At 38.6% G+C, this 20,491-nt stretch overlaps 1 protein-coding gene across 9 annotated transcripts in view; it reads left to right on the top strand.

Moving 5' to 3' along the window:
- Positions 1–20,491, top strand: part of Scaper (S-phase cyclin A-associated protein in the ER) — a 387,677-nt gene that overhangs the window by 65,330 nt on the left and 301,856 nt on the right. For all 9 annotated transcript variants that reach the window (XR_015626332.1, NM_001427719.1, XM_087560185.1 and 6 more), the window contains 3 exon segments: positions 621–721; positions 3,661–3,777; positions 19,635–19,792. Coding sequence is in view for 8 of the 9 variants with exons in the window: in NM_001427719.1 (NP_001414648.1) it covers positions 621–721; positions 3,661–3,777; positions 19,635–19,792 (376 nt within the window). In the remaining variant the exon portion in view is untranslated.

Here is a 20,491-nt window from a genome sequence, read left to right as displayed (position 1 = left end):
TATATGTGAGAATCCAAACAAAAATTGTATTAATGGTTGTAAAGCTGAAAGCTTTTCTCTCTAAGGAATCATAAAGTTATGGCTCTTTTGGTCACTTATACTCAGTGTTACACTAGAGACAATGGTTACTGGGAGGGAGGCTGTGGTGGTGCTCAGGAGGGTACACCAAGGAATTTTCAGATTGGTATTTTTTTTTTCCACGTGTGATCCTTGTAAGGTCTTTTCAGTGACTTATATACTTGTGTGTTTGGTGTTGGTCAGGTGATTTTTTTCCTTTTAACAATTTACATGTATTATTTATGTACTTTTCTATATAGAACCTGCAAATAAAAGAATTGCTAGTTAATAAGACCTTGAGAAGATGTATTAGTGCCATTTCTTGATCTTTAAGCTCTAGATTTAAATTACGTTACATTATCTTACTAACAGAATGAAAAACAAGCAACAATTCCAAAAGAACAAAAAGATTATATCAGTAGGCTATGTCATCTTTATGAATGCAAATGTAAAAATTATTAATGTGAAAGCCCTTTGCTTTGATAATTTTTCCTAAAGCTCTTTTTTCCCTCACAGAATTTATTTTCACAGAATAGTAGTTAATGTTTTGTTATTTAAATTAGGAGGTGCTAATGATGCTGGATTACTATGTGAGAGATTTTAAAGCATTGATTGACTGGATTCAACTTCAGGAAAAGTTAGAGAAGACAGATGCTCAAAGCAGGTAACGAACTCTGGTATTTATATTTGTAGTAACCCTAGTTTCAGTAGCAAACTTTGAAATTGACAGTGGATAGTGAATTTCGTACCAGGTTGATTTGAAACCTGTAACAGTCTAATATTTCTCATTTGGTTCAGTAACAAATATTTATTATTAATGCCCCTGCCAGTGCAAGTCATATTATTTAGTACAGAAATTAATTGCTACATAAGACGTATGGATTTTGTTAACTAATAGTATAACAAAATGGGACTTATACATAATGCTGTATATGGATGATACGGTTTTTGGAGGGTGGAACATTGGCCTTGAAGACAAAGACAACAGATCAAACAATCATGCAAGTTTAGGGAATACTAATGTAAACACAGACTCTGGGAAGGTATAATATATTTTCTTATATGGTAGGCAGTGAGGAAATTGATTGCTTTTTAGTTTCTCTAGATACTTTTACTTGCACTAGAATACCACATCAAGATTTCATTTTGTTATAATTTTAGAAATCTAGAAAGCCTAATTATATGCTAATTTTTATATTGCAGTAAACTAGTATTCTCTTCATATCACTTCAGGTTATTGCATTTCATGTTATAGACTTTAAGCACATGAGAATACTTGAGACTCATTTAGTCTTTGAGTCAAATTAGAAAATGTACATTATGAGAAGTCATTCATGTTCATTCTAACTATACACATTTCTTAAAAATTACTGGTGACAAGGTAGGAAATGCAAAGAGAGAAATGTGTATCAAAACTCTTACTGTTTATAACCAGTTCAAAATTACTGTGATACTGTTTATTCTAGCATTCAGCAGGTTTCTTAGCATATTGCATTAAATTTCTAGTTGAATAGGACAGAATATGAGTTATATTCAAGTCCAAATATTTTGTCTATCTGTGTGTGTGTGTGTGTGTGCGTGTGTGTGTGTGTGTGTGTGTGTGTGTTGTTTGGGTGCACGCAAGTATTTGTGCTTGTGTATTTCTGTGTGTATATAGAAGCTAGAAGTTGGTACTGGGTGTCTTACTTTATCACTTTCTACTGTATTTTTCGAGAAATTCTCTCATTGAACCTGGAGTTTATCAGGCTTAGCCAGAGTGCTTGCCAGGAAGCACCAGAGACCGTCCGCATCTGTTCCTTCTGCTGTGGGATTATGGATGCACACCACTATACTGGGTTTTTCCAGGGATACTGTGATCCAGACTCAGGTCTCCATGCTTGCATGGCAGGCACTTTACCCACTGAGTCATTTTCTCAGCGCTCAGTGCATCTCTTGGTTTTTAGACAGGTTTTCTCCATGTAACAGCCCTTGCTGTCCTGGAACTTGCTTTGTAGACCATACTGGTCTCAAGTTAGATCCGCTTGTTTTGTCTCTCCAGTGCTGAGATTAAAGGTGTGCATCACCATGCCAAGGACACACATTAGCATTTGCATTAACGAGTTACCATCTTGTCTTCTCTTTGCCTCACAAGGCAGCTCCAACAGATGGAAAACAACCTCAAATTTCCTGTTGATGGCATTAGTCTTTATTAGCATATTCTTCAAGTCATGCTTGACTTGGGGTTTAAAGATTAGGATTGAATATATACATATATATACACTCTGATAAGCTTTATATAGCTGTATTTTAAATAAAGACTTTGAGATAAAATTAGAAACCACCAAAGAATATTTTGACTTACTGGATTTAACAAGAATAACCCTGTATGTAAATTTAAAATGTAAAACATTTTCATAACAGCACTAATAATGCATCTATAACCACATGTTATGATAATCATGATAGTAGCAGCAATATATTTTCTTAAATCATTTGGAAAATGACACGAATTTTAATAGAAACAGTGAGCCAAGGATACCAATATGTAAACTCCCAAAGAAAAAAATTCAAATGGCAATAACATGTTATTCTTACTAGTTATACTAATAAAATTATGCAATTAAAAAAAAAGCCAAAGACTATGTCACCATTTTGCTGATTTTTTTTAAAAAAATAAAAGATAACAAGTGTTGGCGAAGTTGATTGGAAATGAGCATTCTTCATCTGGTAGGGCCATAACATCTTTCAGAAAGGTGATTTGCTTGTGACTTACTCAAATCTTTGGGTTTTTGAATACTATTTTATCTGAAAATTTTTTTCTATTAGTAATCAGATTTATATGGCTTTGTTTTTGTTCTTGTGTTTTTAGTTAGGGGTTCAAATATCTAATGACTACATTACATGGAAAGTAAACTATAGAGAGACTGGCTGGAATGATAGGATTTGAATTTAGGATGTTCCTTAAAAGTTATTTCCGTGGGATATGTATCCTGTCAGCTGATTATGGGGCAGAGAATAAAAAGGCAGAGAAGGTCATTTAATCCATGTAGCTTCTCCAGTAAAGAGTTAATGGCATCTTTGTGTTTCTACGCTATGGTGATTAAGAGGTAGGGAAGGAAATTTCATGTATTCTTCTGTGCTCTCCTTATTTTTTTTTTTTTTTTTTGGTTCTTTTTTTCGGAGCTGGGGACCGAACTCAGGGCCTTGCGCTTCCTAGGCAAACGCTCTACCACTGAGCTAAATCCCCAAACCCCTGTGCTCTCCTTTTAACCCTCATTATTTCATTTGTTTTGATTTTTTTTTCCATAACCTAGTTATTTGGAAAATCAGACAAATTAACCTGAATTAGTAGTATTGTTTTAATTTACTTTTCTGAGCATATGGAGAAGCTTGTAGATTGTAACAGGTTTATCTCAGTTGGGTATGGTGGTGCACACTTTTAATTTCAGGTAGAGGCAGGAGGATCTCTTGAGTTCTAGGCTAGCCTGATCTACATAACAAGTTCCTGACTAGTCAGACCTACATAATGTACCCATGTTTTTACTCATTAACAATCAAAAGCAAAGATTAGTTTGTTTCTCCTTTTTTTGTTAAAGTCATCTACTCTATGTTCTAAATTGTCAGACCAACCTCACTGGCGTGGGAAGTAAAGAAGATGTCTCCAGGACGTCATGTGATCCAAAGCCCATCAGCAGATAGAATGAATGTAACATCAACTGCAAGAAGAAGCTTAAACTTTGGGTGAGATGAAAATACTCATAGTATTATAAACCCAGTATTTAAAGAGAAAAATATTCATAGATATCAACCCCATATATGAAAAACAATCTATCATTTCCAGGAAGTACTCACCAATTTCTGCTTAGAACTCAGCATACACATGCACAAACACAAACATAAACACAAAGGAATAATTGACTATGTGTGCTCAGCTTTTTTTTTTTTTTTTTTTTTTTGGTTCTTTTTTTCGGAGCTGGGGACCGAACCCAGGGCCTTGCGCTGCCTAGGTAAACGCTCTACCACTGAGCTAAATCCCCAGTCCGTGTGCTCAGCTTTAAATGGAACGTCTGTATCAATGTCCTCCACCCTCAAGGCTCAGGAACTATCACAGAAGAGGGGGCAGTAAAGAATCTAAGAGGATTGGGAGGAGTGCTGTAAAATTCTTTTCTTTAAGACACGACAGGGCTATTGCATTCATGAATACATAGCTGTTGTGGTTACCTACGCAAGACCTGAATAAGATCAAGCCAACCGAGGATGTGGAAAAAGAGGAACACTCCTCCATTGTTGGTGGGATTGCAGACTGGTACAACCATTCTGGAAATCAGTCTGGAGGTTCCTCAGAAAATTGGACATTGAACTGCCTGAGGATCCAGCTATACCTCTCTTGGGTATATACCCAAAGATGCCCCAACATATAAAAAAGACACGTGCTCCACTATGTTCATCGCAGCCTTATTTATAATAGCCAGAAGCTGGAAAGAACCCAGATGCCCTTCAACAGAGGAATGGATACAGAAAATGTGGTACATCTACACAATGGAATATTACTCAGCTATCAAAAACAATGACTTTATGAAATTCGTAGGCAAATGGTTGGAACTGGAAAATATCATCCTGAGTGAGGTAACCCAATGACAGAAAAACACACATGGTATAAGTGGATATTAGCCCAAATGCTTGAATTGCCCTAGATGCACAGAACACATGAAACTCAAGATGGATGATCAAAATGCGAATGCTTCCCTCCTTCTTTAGAAGAGGAACAAGAATACCCTTGGCAGGGAAGAGGGAGGCAAAGATTAAAACAGAGGCAGAAGGACCACCCATTCAGAGCCTGCCCCACATGTGGCCCATACATATACAGCCACCCAATTAGACAAGATAGATGAAGCAAAGAAGTGCAGGCCAACAGGAACCGGATGTAGATCTCTCCTGAGAGACACAGCCAGAATACAGCAAACACAGAGGCGAATGCCAGCAGCAAACCACTGAACTGAGAATAGGACCACCGTTGAAGGAATCAGAGAAAGAACTGGAAGAGCTTGAAGGAGCTCGAGACCCCTTATGAACAACAATGCCAAGCAACCAGAGCTTCCAGGGACTAAGCCACTACCTAAAGACTATACATGGACTGGACTCTGACCTCATAGGTAGCAATGAATATCTTAGTAAGAGCACCAGTGGAAGGGGAAGCCCTTGGTCCTGCTAAGACTGAACCCCCAGTAAAATAGACTGGTGGGGGGAGGGCGGCAATGGGGGGAGGATGGGGAGGGGAACACCGATAAGAAAGGGGAGGGGGGAGGGGGATGTTTGCCCGGAAACCGGGAAAGGGAATAACACTCGAAATGTATATAAGAAATACTCAAGTTAATAAAAAAAAAAAAATCAAGCCAACCAAATTCCAGCATGGAATTTTTCTTTAATTTAATTGCATTTTTTCTGAATTATTATTTTGTTATTTATTTAGTTGAGAATTTCATGCAGTAAATTTTACTAAAATTCTTTCACTTCACTCAGTTTTTCCTAGATTCTCCCTCCCCCACCCATATAGCTTCTTAAAACCAACACAGAAAAATCACACACAAATACTCACCTACAACATGGGAGTCAATTTATATTGGCCAACTACACCTAACACTAAGTCCTGCCCTGCAGTGTAGTTAATATACCTAGTAACACCGCACTAAAGGAGAACTATTTTCCCTTTCTCAGAAGCTATCAATTGCAAATAATTTCTTGCCTAGAGGTGGTACTTTGTGCTCACTTCTCTTACGTCATGTTGGGATTTTGTCTGGCTTGAACTTGTACAGATCTTAGCACATTGTCACAGTCTATGAGTTTATATGTGCATCTGTACTGTTTTGTTAGAAAATGCTGTTTCCTTGAAGTTACCTGATACCTCAGGCTCTTAAAACTGTCTACCTCCTTTTCTGCATAGATGTCTGAGCTTTGAGGGCAGGGGTTGGTGAAGCCATCCTATTTAGGGTAGATGGCATCCAAGTCACTTTGCACATTGTTTAGATGTGGATCTCTATATTACTTACCATCTCCTACAAGAAGCAGCTTCTCTGATGAGGGTTGAATATGCACTGACCTGAGTGTATCTGTGTGTCATTAGGAGTCACCTTACTGTGTTCATTGGTTACCCTCCCCAAGGTGAGTAGAAAACCATTTTGCTGAACATACTACATGTTTATGCCCCTGAACATAGGGAAATAAAGCTGGTGCCCAATGGGAAACTTTACCTCAATGACTAGCATTCATAGTGCTAGGACTATATGTGCTGCCAAAACTTGAAAGCAATCTTCTCAACCTTCCTAATGCTAGAATTATTTACAGTTCTTCATGTTGTGGTAACCCCAAACATAAAATTATTTTTATTGTTACTTCATAACTAGTTTTGCTACACTTATGAATCATAATGTAAATATCTGTTCTGTTTTCTGATAGTCTGAGCTATCCCTGTGAAAGGGATATTCAACTCCTACAGGAGTTACAACCTATAGGTTGAGAGACAACTGCTGTTGCTCTAGACTGTATCATAGACAACAGATGTTAACTCAGAGCGTCTCAGATTGTGTTTCTTTGAAGTTGTTGAGGCTTGCTCTGATAGAGCAGACTTGCTTTTGAGTCTTCCTGATAAAGTTTTAAAAAATTTCAGTTAGAGTATTGTTCAATTCAAGACTGTCTGTGTAGTTCTTTTATATGTTTATTTCTTCTTACTGATATTCTTTACATGGTTATGCTTTAAAAAAAATTAGATTCATTCTCTCATATATTACATCCCGACTGCAATTTTCCTTCGCCTCCCTCTTCTCCTCCTACTCTTCTCAGCAACACCTCACCTACCGCATCCATTCCTCAGCCATTTCTTTTTAGGAGAGAGCAGGCCTCTCATGGATATCAACCAAACATGGCATATCAAGTTGCAATAAGACTAAGCACTTCCCCTCATATTAAGGCTGATCTGGGAAACCCAGTTTGAGGAAACAAATCCCAAAAGCAGACAGGAGTCAGAAACAGTCCTTGTTACCATTGTTAGGAGACCAAGTTACACAACTGTAATATATGCACAGGGCCTAGATCAGACCCATGCAGGCTCCTTGGTTGCCAGTTCAGTTTTGTGAGCACCTATGAGTCTACATTTTTGATTCTGTAGGGTTTTTTTTTTGTGGAGTCCTAAACATTTCTTCTTTCCTCTCTGTATAATTCACTAAGTTCTTCCTAATGTTTAACTGTGGGTCTCTAGATCTGTTTCCATCACTTGCTGAATGGAACCACTCTGACTGTGATCATGCCAGGCTCCTGACTGTGAGTATAGCAGAATGTCATTAGGCATCACTTCTTGAGCATATACCCAAAAGATGCTCCAACATACAACAGAGACACATGCTCCACTATGTTCATAACAGCCTTATTTATAATAGCCAGAAGCTGGAAAGAACCCAGATGCCCTTCAACAGAGGAATGGATACAGAAAATGTGGTACATCTACACAATGGAGTACTACTCAGCTATCAAAAACAATGACTTCATGAAATTCATAGGTAAATGGAATGAACTAGAAAATATCATCCTGAGTGAGGTAACCCAATCACAGAAAAGCACACATGGTATGCACTCATTGATAAGTGGCTATTAGACCAAATGCTTGAATTACCCAAGATGCAATCCACAGACCACAGGAAGCTCAAGAAGAAGGATGACCAAACTGCAGATGCTTCAGTCCTTCTTAAAAGGGGAGGCAAAAATCCCCTCATAGGAGGGGATATTGAGGCAAAGTTTGGAGTAGAGATGGAAGGAACAGCAATTTAGAGCTTGCCCCACAGGTGGCCCATATTTATACAGCCACCAAAATTAGATAAGATTGATGAATCTAAGAAGTACATGCTGACAGGAACCGAATATAGATATCTCCTGAGAGACACAGCCAGAGCATGTCAAATACAGAGGTGAATGCTAGCAGCAAACCATTGAACTGAGAACAGGACCCCCATTGGAGGAATTAGAGAAAGGATTGAAAGAGCTGAAGGGTCTTGCAACCCCATAAGAACAACAATGCCAACCAACCAGAGCTCCAGTGATTAAACCACTACTCAAAGACTATACATGGACTGACCAATGGCTCCAGCTGCATATGTAGCAGAGGATGGCCTTGTTGGGAACGAATGGAAAGAGAAGCCCTTGGTCCTGCCGAGGTTGGACCCCCATTTTAGGGGAAATTCGTGAGTGGGATGAGAAGGATGGGGTGGATGGGGAGGGGTACACCATTATAGAAGAAGGGAAGGGGAATGGGATAGGGTGCTTAACATTTGAAATGTAAATTAAAAAATATCCAATAAAAAATAGAATTCTCCATTTAGGTCTATACTTCATTTTTTAATTGGATTATTTGATTTGTTAATGTATAGTTTCTTTTTTTTATTTATTTTTATTTTTTTATTAACTTGAGTATTTCTTATTTACATTTCGAGTGTTATTCCCTTTCCCGGTTTCCGGGCCAACATCCCCCTAACCCCTCCCCCTCCCCTTCTTTATGGGTGTTCCCCTCCCCATCCTCCCCCCATTGCCACCCTCCCCCCAACAGTCACGTTCACTGGGGGTTCAGTCTTAGCAGGACCAAGGGCTTCCCCTTCAACTGATGATCTTACTAGGATATTCACTGCTACCTATGAGGTCAGAGTCCAGGGTCAGTCCATGTATAGTCTTAAGGTAGTGGCTTAGTCCTTGGAAGCTCTGGTTGCTTGACATTGTTGTTCATATGGGGTCTCAAGCCCCTTCAAGCTCTTACAGTTCTTTCTCTGATTCCTTCAGCGGGGTTCCTGTTCTCAGTTCAGTGGTTTGCTGCTGGCATTCGCCTCTGTATTTGCTGTATTCTGGCTGCGTCTCTCAGGAGCGATCTACATCTGGCTCCTGTCGGTCGGCACTTCTTTGCTTCATCCATCTTGTCTAATTGGGTGGCTGTATATGTATGGGCCACATGTGGGGCAGACTCTGAATGGGTGTTCCTTCAGTCTCTGTTTTAATCTTTGCCTCTCTCTTCCCTGCCAAGGGTATTCTTGTTCCCCTTTTAAAGAAGGAGTGAAGCATTCACATTTTGATCATCCGTCTTGAGTTTCATGTGTTCTATGCATCTAGGGTAATTCAAGCATTTGGGCTAATAGCCACTTATCAATGAGTGCATACCATGTATGTCTTTCTGTGACTGGGTTAGCTCACTCAGGATGATGTTTTCCAGTTCCAACCATTTGCCTATGAATTTCATAAAGTCATTGTTTTTGATAGCTGAGTAATATTCCACTGTGTAGATGTACCACATTTTCTGTATCCATTCCTCTGTTGAAGGGCATCTGGGTTCTTTCCAGCTTCTGGCTATTATAAATAAGGCTGCTATGAACATAGTGGAGCACGTGTCTTTTTTATATGTTGGGGCATCTTTTGGGTATATGCCCAAGAGAGGTATAGCTGGATCCTCAGGTAGTGCAATGTCCAATTTTCTGAGGAACCTCCAGACTGTTTGCCAGAATGGTTGAACCAGTCTGCAATCCTACCAACAATGAAGGAGTGTTCCTCTTTCTCCACATCCTTGCCAGCATCTGCTGTCACCTCAGTTTTTGATCTTACCCATTCTCACTGGTGTGAGGTGAAATCTCAGGGATGTTTTGATTTGCATAATGTATAGTTTCTTAAGTTCTTTATATAATTTGGAAATTTGCCCTCTGTCAGATGAGGTTGGTGAAGATTTTTCCCATTCTATGGACTGCTGTAGATTGCTTTTGGTAATATGGCCATTTTTGCTAATTGTTAATATTACTGATCAATGAGCATGGGAGATCTTTCCATCTTCTGAGGTCTTCCATTTCTTTCTTCAAAGTTCTTGTCATAAAGGGCTTCAGTTGCTTGGTTAGAGTTATCCCAAGATACTTTTTGAGACTTTTGTGAAAGGTGTTCCTTTTCTGAGTTTTTTTTTTCTCTCAGCCCATCTATTGTTTGTATATATGAGGACTACTGGGTTGTTTTGGACTTTATCTTATATATCACCACTTCACTGAAGGTGTATAGCTGTAGGAGTTCACTGGTAGAATATTTGGGCTTACTTATGTATACTATCATATGTCATCTAGAAATAACAATCTTGACTTCTTGTTTTCCAATATGTATACTCTTGATTGCTTTCAATTGTCTTATTGCTTCATATAGAACCTAAAATACTATATTAATAGATATAGAGTGTATAGTTGATCTTGTGTCTGATTTTAGCGGAATTGCTATAAGTTTCTCGTTTAATTTGATGTTGGCGATTAGCTTGCTGTAAGTTGCTTTTATTATGTTTAGGTTTTTCCCATACTTCTATCATGAAGGAATGTTGTATTATGTTAAAGCCTTTTCCAATATTTAATCAGATAATTATGTATGGAAAAATCATCAGATCCTACTACAAAAAGCCTACACTCAACAAAACTGGAAAATCTGGATGAAATGGACAATTTTCTAGATAGATAACACATACCAAAGTTAAATCAGGATCAGAGAAACCGTCTAAAGAGTCACATAACTCCTAAAATATACAAGCAGTTATTAAAAGTCTCCCAACCAAAAAAAGCCCATGACCAGATGGGTTTAATGCAGAATTCTATCAGACCTTCGTAGAGAACATAATACCAATATTGTCCAAACTATTCCACAAAATAGAAACAGAAGGAACACTACCCAATTCTTTCTATGAAGCCACAATTATGCTTATACCTAAACCACACAAAAACCCAACAAAAAAAAACTTCAGACCAATTTCCCTTACTAATATCGATACAAACATACTCAATAAAATTCTCTCAAACCGAATCCAAGAACACATCAAAACAATCATCTATCATGATCAAGTAGGCTTGATCCCAGGTATCCAGGGATGGCTCAAAATATGGAAATCCATCAACGTAATCCACTATATAAACAAGCTCAAAGAAAAAAAATTTGATCATCTCGTTAAATGCTGAGAAAGCATTTGACAAAATTCAACACCCCTTCTTGTTAAAAGTCTTAGAAAGATCAGGAATTCAAGGCCCATACCTAAACATAGTAAAAGCAATATACAGCAAACCAGTAGCTAACATCAAACTAAATTGAGAGAAATTTGAAGCAGTTACACTAAAATCAGGGACTAGACAAGGCTACCCAGTCTCTCCCTACTTATTCAATACAGTACTCGAAGTTCTAGCCATAGCAATCAGACAATGAAAGGAGGTTAAAGGGATACAAATTGTCAGGGAAGAAGTCAAAATATCATTATTTGCAGATGATATGATAGTATACTTACGTGACCCCAAAAAATCCATTAGAGAACTCATAAACCTGATTACTTCAGCAAAGTGGCTGGATATAAAATTAACTCAAATAAATCAGTAGCCTTTCTTTACTCAAAGGATAAACAGGCTGAGAAAGAAATTAAGGAAACAACACTCTTCCTAGTAGTCACAAATAATATAAAATACCTTGGTGTGACTCTAACCAAGCAAGTGAAAGATCTGTATGACAAGAACTTCAAGTCTCTGAAGAAAGAAATCATAGAATATTTCAGAAGATGGAAAGGTCTCTCATGCTCATGAATTGTCAGAATTAATGTTGTAAAGATGGCCATCATACCAAAAGCAATCTACAGAATCAAACCAATCTCCATTAAAATTCCAACACAATTCTTCATACAGTTAGAAAGAACAATTTGCAAATTCAGTTGGTATAACAAAAAACCCAGGATAGTGAAAACTCTTCTCAATAATGAAAGAACTTTTGAGGTAATCACCATCCCTGACCTCAAGCTGTGTTACAGACTGTATGGTATTGGTATAGAGACAAGCATGTAGATCAATGGAATAGAATTGAAGACCCAGAGATGAACCCACATACCTATGGTCACTTGATCTTTGACAAAAGAGGTAAAGACATTAAGTGGAGAAAAGATAACATTAAAAGATAGCATTTTCAACAAATGGTTCTGGTTCAACTGGAGGTCAGCATGTAGAAGAGTGCAAATCGATCCATTCTTATTTCTGTGTTCGAAGCTAAAATCCAAGTGGATCAAGGGCCTCCACATAAAAGCAGATACACTCAAACCAATAGAAGAAAAAGTATGGACTAGCCTCGAACACATGTTCACTGAGAAAAATTTCCTGTACAAAACACCAGTGGCTTATGCTCTAAGATCAAGAATTGACGAGGGGGACTTAATAAAATTGCAAAGCTTCTGGAAGGCAAAGGTCACTGTCATTAGGACAAAATGGCAACCAGCAGATTGGGAAAAGATCTTTACCAATCCTACATCCGATTGAGGGCTAATATCCAACATATGCAAAGAACTTAAGAAGTTAGACTTCAGAGAAACAAATAACCCTATTAAGAAATGGGGTAGAGAGCTAAATAAAGAATTCTCAACTGAGGAATATTGAATGACTGAGAAGCACCTAAAGAAACCAGATTTACACAATATCTTTCTACAAATCCAGCGCTACAAAGGATAATAAATGGTAAAGCCCAACATAAGGAGGCAAGCTACACCCTAGAAAAAGCAAGAAACTAATCTTCTTGGCAACAAAGCAAAGAGAAGAAAGGCACACAAACATAACTTCACATCCAAATATGAATATAACAGGAAGCAATAATGGCTATTCCTTAATATCTCTCAACACCAGTGGACTCAACTCCCCAATAAAAAGTTTGTTAATCTATATTAACAAACTGGATACGCAATGAGGACCCTGCATTCTGCTGCCTACAGGAAACAGACCTCAGAGACAAAGACAGAAACTACCTCAGAGTGAAAGGCTGGAAAACAACTTTCCAAGCAAATGGTTGGAAGAAGCAAGCAGGAGTAGCCATTCTAATATCGAATAAAATCAATTTTCAACTAAAAGTCATCAAAAAAGATAAGGAAGGACACTTCATACTCATCAAAGGAAAAATCCACCAAGATGAACTCTCAATCCTAAATATTTATGATCCAAATACAAGGGCACCTACATATATAAAAGAAACCTTACTAAAGCTCAAAACACACATTGGACCTCACACAATAATAGTAGAAGATTTCAACACCCCACTCTCATCAATGGACAGGTCATAGAAACAGAAATTAAACAGAGACGTAGACAGACTAAGAAAAGTCATGAACCAAATGGACTTAACAGGTATTTATAGAACATTCTATCCTAAAGCAAAAGGATATACTTTCTTCTCAGCACCTCATGGTACTTTCTCCAAAATTGACCATATAATTGGTCAAACAACAGGCCTCAACAGGTACAGAAAGATAGACATAATCCCATGCGTGCTATCAGACCACCACAGGCTAAAGCTGGTTTTCAATAACAATAAGGGAAGAACGCCCACATATACATGGAAGTTGAACAGTGCTCTACTCAATGATAACCTGATCAAGGAAGAAATAAAGAAAGAAATTAAAGACTTCTTCGAATTTAGTGGAAATGAAGGTACAACATACCCAAACTTATGGGACACAATGAAAGCTGTGCTAAGAGGAAAACTCATAGCTCTGAGTGCCTGCAGAAAGAAACAGAAGAGAGCATATGTCAGCAGCTTGACAGCACACCTAAAAGCCCTAGAACAAAAAGAAGCAAATACACCGAGGAATAGTAGAAGGCAGGAAATAATCAAACCCAGAGCTGAAATCAGCCAAGCACAAACAACAGGGACCATAGAAAGAATCAACAGAACCTAAAGTTGGTTCTTTGAGAAAATCAACAAGATAGATAAACTCTTAGCCAGACTAATGAAAGGACACAGAGAGTGTGTCCAAATTAGCAAAATCAGAAATGAAAAGGTAGACATAACTACAGAATCCGAGGAAATTAAAAAAAAATCATCAGATCCTACTACAAAAGCCTATATTCAACAAAACTTGAAAATCTGGAGGAAATGGACAATTTCCTAGACAGATACCAGGTACTGAAGTTAAATCTGGAACAGATAAACCATTTAAACAATCCCATAACTCCTAACGAAATAGAAGCAGTCATTAAAGGTTTCCCAATCAAAAAGAGCCCAGGTTCAGACAGGTTTAGTGCAGAATTCTATCAGACCTGCATAGAAGACCTCATACCAATACTATCCAAACTGTTCCACAAAATTGAAACAGACAGAGCACTACCGAATTCCTTCTATGAAGCCACAATTACTCTTATTCCTAAACCACACAAAGACCCAACAAAGAAAGAGAACTTCAGACCAATTTCCCTTATGAATATCAACACAAAAATACTCAATAAAATTCTGGCAAACTGAATCCAAGAGCACATCAAAACAATTATCCACCATGATCAAGTAGGCTTCATCCCAGGCATGCAGGGATGGTTTAATATACGGAAAACCATGAACGTGATCCATTACATAAATAAACTGAAAGAACAAAACCACATGATCATTTCATTAGATGCTGAGAAAGCATTTGACAAAATTCAACACCCCTTCATGATAAAAGTCCTGTAAAGAATAGGAATTCAAGGCCCATACCTAAACATAGTAAAAACCATATACAGCAAACCAGTCACGAACATTAAACTAAATGTAGAGAAACTTGAAGCAATCCCACTTAAATCCGGGAGTAGACAAGGCTGTCCACTCTCTCCCTACTTGTTCAATATAGTTCTTGAAGTTCTAGCCAGAGCAATCAGACAACAAAAGGAGATCAAGGGGATACAGATTGGAAAAGAAGAAGTCAAAATATCACAATTTTCAGATGATATGATAGTATATTTAAGTGATCCCAAAAGTTCCACCAGAGAACTACTAAAGCTGATAAACAACTTTAGGAAAGTCGCTGGGTATAAAAATTAAGTCAAATAAATCAGTAGCCTTCCTCTACACAAAAGAGAAACCAGCCGAGAAAGAAATTAGGGAAACGACACCCTTCATAATAGACCCAAACAATATAAAGTACTTCGGTGTGACTTTAACCAAGCAAGTAATAGATCTGTATGAAAAGAACTTCAAGCCTCTGAAGAAAGAAATTGAAGAAGACCTCAGAAGACGGAAAGATCTCCCATGCTCATGGATTGGTAGGATTGATATAGTAAAAATGGCCATTTTACCAAAAGCGATCTACAGATTCAATGCAATCCCCATCAAAATACCAATCCAATTCTTCAGAGAGTTAGACAGAATAATTTGCAAATTCATCTGGAATAAAAAAAACCCAGGATAGCTAAAACTATCCTCAACAATAAAAGGACTTCAGGGGGAATCAGTATCCCTGAACTGAAGCAGTATTACAGAGTAATAGTGATAAAAACTGCATGGTATTGGTACAGAGACAGACAGACCAATGGAATAGAATTGAAGACCCAGAAATGAACCCACACACCTATGGTCACTTGATTTTTGACAAAGGAGCCAAAACCATCCAATGGAAAAAAGATAGCATTTTCAGCAAATGGTGCTGGTTCAACTGGAGGTCAACATGCAGAAGAATGCAGATCAAGCCATGCTTATCACCCTGTACAAGGCTTAAGTCCAAGTGGATCAAGGACCAGATACACTCAAACTAATAGAAGAAAAAGTGGGGAAGCATCTCAAACACATGGGCACTGGAGAAAATTTCCTGAACAAAACACCAATGGCTTATGCTCTAAGATCAAGAATTACCAAATGGGATATCATAAAACTGCAAAGCTTCTGTAAGGCAAAGGACACTGTCGTTAGGACAAAACGTCAACCAACAGATTGGGAAAAGATCTTTACCAATCCTACAACAGATAGAGGGCTCATATCCAAAATATACAAAGAACTCAATCAGTTAGACCACAGAGAGACAACCCTATTAAAAATGGGGTTCAGAGCTAAACAAAGAATTCACAGCTGAGGAATGCCGAATAGCTGAGAAACACCTACAAAAATGTTCAACATCCTTAGTCATAAGGGAAATGCAAATCAAAACAACCCTGAGATTTTACCTCACACCAGTGAGAATGGGTAAGATCAAAAACTCAGGTGACAGCAAATGCTGGCAAGGATGTGGAAAAAGAGGAACACTCCTCCATTGTTGGTGGGATTGCAGACTGGTAAAACCATTCTGGAAATCAGTCTGGAGGTTCCTCAGAAAATTGGACATTGAACTGCCTGAGGATCCAGCTATACCTCTCTTGGGCATATACCCAAAAGATGCCCCAACATATAAAAAAGACACGTGCTCCACTATGTTCATAGCAGCCTTATTTATAATAGCCAGAAGCTGGAAAGAACCCAGATGCCCTTCAACAGAGGAATGGATACAGAAAATGTGGTACATCTACACAATGGAATATTACTCAGCTATCAAAAACAATGCCTTTATGAAATTCTATGAATGGAACTGGAAAATATCATCCTGTGTGAGGTAACCCAATCACAGAAAAACACACATGGTATGCACTCATGGGTAAGTAGCTATTAGCCCAAATGCTTGAATTACTTAGATGCAGAGAACACTTGAAACTCAAGACGGATGATCAAAATGTGAATGCTTCACTCCTTTATAACGGGAACAAGAATACTCTTGGTAGGGAATATGGAGGCAAAGATTAAAACAGAGTTAGTAGGAACACCCATTCAGAACCTGCCCCACATGTCGCCCATACATACAGCCACCCAATTAGGCAAGATGGATGAAGCAAAGAAGTGCGGGCTGACAGGAACCGGATGTAGGTGTCTCCTGAGAGACACAGCCAGAATACAGAAAATACATAGGCGAATGTCAGCAGCAAACCACTGATCTGAGAACTGGACCCCTGTTGAAGAAATCAGAGAAAGAACTGGAAGAGCTTGAAGGGGCTCAATACCTCATATGAACAACAATGCCAAGCAACCAGAGCTTCCAGGGACTATGCTACTACCCAAAGACTATACATGGACTGACCCTGGGCTCCAACCTTATAGGTAGGAATGAATAGCCTAGTAAGAGCACCAGTGGAAGGGGAAGCCCTTGGTCCTGCCAAGACTGAACCCCCAGTGAACATGATTGTTGAGGGGGGGTGGCAATGGGTGGAGGATGGGGAGGGGAACCCCAACATAGAAGGGGAGAAGGAGGGGTTGGGGGATATTGGCATGGAAACCGGGAAAGGGAATAACACTCGAAATGTAAATAAGAAATACTCAAGTTAATAAAGAAGAAAAAGTGTTTAACATCTAAGTCATCAGGGAAATGCAAATTAGAACAACCCTTCTGCTAACTTTTAATGCATGCATTAGTTACTTTTTTCTTTTGGATGTTAAGAAATACTTGGTAAAGCAACATAAGGGAACTTTGAAGGATTTTTACTTGGACTTATTGTTGGGTGAGACCTAGTTTATCACGGCCTGAAACATGAAGTGTTTGATCACATTACGTCTTCAGTCAGGGAGCAGAGAGATGAATGCTAATACCTGCTTGCTTGCTTCTTTTTCTTCTTCTTCAGATTCAGACCCTAACTTGTGCAGTGGTTCTGGTCTCATTTTGGTGGGTCTTTGCAAGAAGAGTAACTCAGAATCCATTGCCTTTTTTTTTTTTTCTTCTTTCTTTTTTTCAGAGCTGGAGACTGAACCCAGGGCCTTGGGCTTGCTAGGCAAGGTCTCTACCACTGAGCTAAATCCCCAACCCCCCCCCCTTTTTTTTATCTTTATTAACTTGAATATTTCTTATTTACATTTCGATTGTTATTCCCCTTCCTGTTTTCGGGCCAGCATCCCCCTAAACCCTCCCCTCCCCTTTTATATGGGCTTCCCCTCCCCATCCTTCCCCCATTACCACCCTCCCCCCAACAATCAAGTTCTCTGGGCGTTCAGTCTTGGCAGGACCCAGGGCTTCCCCTTACACTGATGATCTTACTAGGATATTCACTGCTACCTATGAGGTTGGAGCCCAGGTTCAGTCCATGTATCGTCTTTGGGTAGTGGCTTAGTCCCTGGAAGCTCTGGTTGGTTGGCATTGTTGTTCATATGGGGTCTCAAGCCCATTCAAGCTCTTCCAGTCCTTTCTCTGAGTCCTTCAACAGGAGTCCAGTTCTCAGTTCATTCGTTTGCTGCTGGCATTGCCTATGTATTTGCTGTATTCTGGCTGTGTCTCTCAGGAGAGATATATATCCAGTTCCTGTCAGCCTGCACTTCTTTGCTTCATCCATCTTATCTAAATGGTTGGCTGTATATGTATGGGCCACATGTCGGGCAGGCTCTGCATGGGTGTTCCTTCTGCTCTTTTCTAAACTTTGCCTCCCTATTCCCTGCCAAGGGTATTCTTGTTCCCCTTTTAAAGAAGGAGTGAAGGATTCGCATTTTGGTCATCCCTCTTGAGTTTCATGTGTTCTGTGCATCTAGGGTAATTCAAGCATTTGGGCTAATAGCTACTTATCAATGAGTGCATACCATGTGTGTTTTTCTGTGATTGGGTTACCTCACTCAGGATTATATTTTCCAGTTCCCTTGATTTGCCTATGAATTTCATAAAGTCATTGTTTTTGATAGCTGAGACAAGGAGCCATAGATACAAGCATCTTCCATTGCCATTTTAATGCTGTTTCAAAACCATCGTATTTGTTATTCCTGTGTAGAAATTGCCTCATAGACATACCCAGAGGGTTTTCATGTTGACTGTATTCATCATGATGGTGTCTATGTGGATAACGTTCCCACAGTGTTCTTGGTGTGATCCTATTCATATTGTTGTAAAATGTATTGCTTCTTTTTACTTTCTGTTGTAGTTCATAGCCGGCCTTTAGTATCCACATCTCATTCTGCTTGGGTTGTGCTTACTAATGGAAATGTGAGTTATAAAGTTTGAATCTTGTTTATTATTTTAATTCAAAATTTAAATAGGAAGTAAAGCATTTTACATGTATACAGCAGGAAAAATTGGGAATGTTTGTTTAAAGCCATTGATTAAGGGAACAGAAAATGTGGGAAGGAAAGTAGATGTTGTCTCTTTACCTGTAAAAGTTTTCTTTGTATATTACACCACAGAAAAGGAAGTCAGAAGCTACCTAACCCCACCCAGTCAGCCAAACTGTTTCCATGTCAGTGCACTAAGATTCAGGACCTAATTTTGGTTGCAAAAGGGGTGGGTGGATATGTTTGGACCACAGATGGAGAAGAAAGATGTCACTGTCAGGTTGTTTTGAACCCAAGTAAAACCTGAGCCTTTTAGTAGTCTCACAGCCATGCTGTCTCCTCAGTCCTGAGTAGTCTGTAATGCTTAGCAATACATTTACTTTCATTGTGTCATAATTCTTTAGTTGATTCCAGGCTAAGCTGACAGTGGAGTTTTGATAAATGTGAACTATTAAAGTGACTGTAGAAGGAGTGGATAGGATAACTATGCAGATTTGAGGAAATTAGTATTACTTAATTTTCCAGGAGCCAAAATGGGATATTGCCAACGAAGCATCACTTTTGTAGTTTATAAAAGGAATATACACAGAGAAGAAGGAACCATTTTAATAGTGCCTGTGTCGAGTGACGTGCACTGTTTCTTATAAAAACTAGTAATGGCAAGAAATATTTAGTATTTACATATAATGGTATATTTTCACAGCAATTACTTTGATATTTAATTTATTACATGTGTTTTTCTTTCTCAATAGGAATTTACCTGGTGCAGTAACTGCCCCATGTCTGGCTCCCACAGGTGTCAGTTGGGCTGACAAGGTAAAGGCGCATCACACTGGTTCTTCCACTTCTGAGGTAACAGCTGCTCAGCCCTGTGCACCAATGGCAGTGCAGAAAACTTCCCGGAAAAATGGCAAGTGATTTTTGAGTTACACTTTTTAAGTTTTTTACTTATTCATGTTCTAGCTGCCCATAGTTAGAAAGGAATGTTATGCATTTTAAAACTTGGGCCTTCTGAGTAGTAGGGGCACACACCTTTAATCTCAGCAGAGGGGAGGCAGAGGCAGGTAGCTCTCTGTGAGTTTGCAGCCAGCCTGATCTACAGATTGAGTCTCAGGATAGCCAGGGCTACATGGAGAAATCCTGTCTTGAAAACCAAACCAAACAACCAAATAACCCCAAACTTGCCCTCATTTTATGTCATATTGATCTCTACTAGTTAAAACCATAAAATTTTGGCTTGCAATGTAATAACTCGTTGGTAGAGTGCTTCCCTAGCATATGGGATATCCTGAGTTGACTCCTAGACATTTCTTTTTTGGTATTATGGATGTATTTCATTTTATTTTTGTATTTTATCTTAGTCATTTTGGCTCATTTTAAACAGTATCCCTTCCTTTTACCTAATGTATTGCCCTAATTTTTTTTTTGTATAAGTACACTTATTGCAAATTAGTAGTAGGCCAGAATTCTGTAGTATTCTCTTTTTTGTTGCTATAACATAATATCAGGACTTGTGCTTTTAAAAGAAAAGTTTATTTAATCTATATTTTCAGAGGAGAAAAATAAAACCCAAGATTAGTTGACCCCATCAATTCATTATCTAGATGCT

Source organism: Rattus norvegicus, chromosome 8 (genome assembly GCF_021556685.1).
Source record: "Rattus norvegicus strain SHRSP/BbbUtx chromosome 8, alternate assembly SHRSP_T2T, whole genome shotgun sequence".
In the NCBI taxonomy this organism is placed as follows: Eukaryota; Metazoa; Chordata; class Mammalia; order Rodentia; family Muridae; genus Rattus; species Rattus norvegicus.
This window is presented reverse-complemented; position numbering and strand designations above follow the sequence as displayed.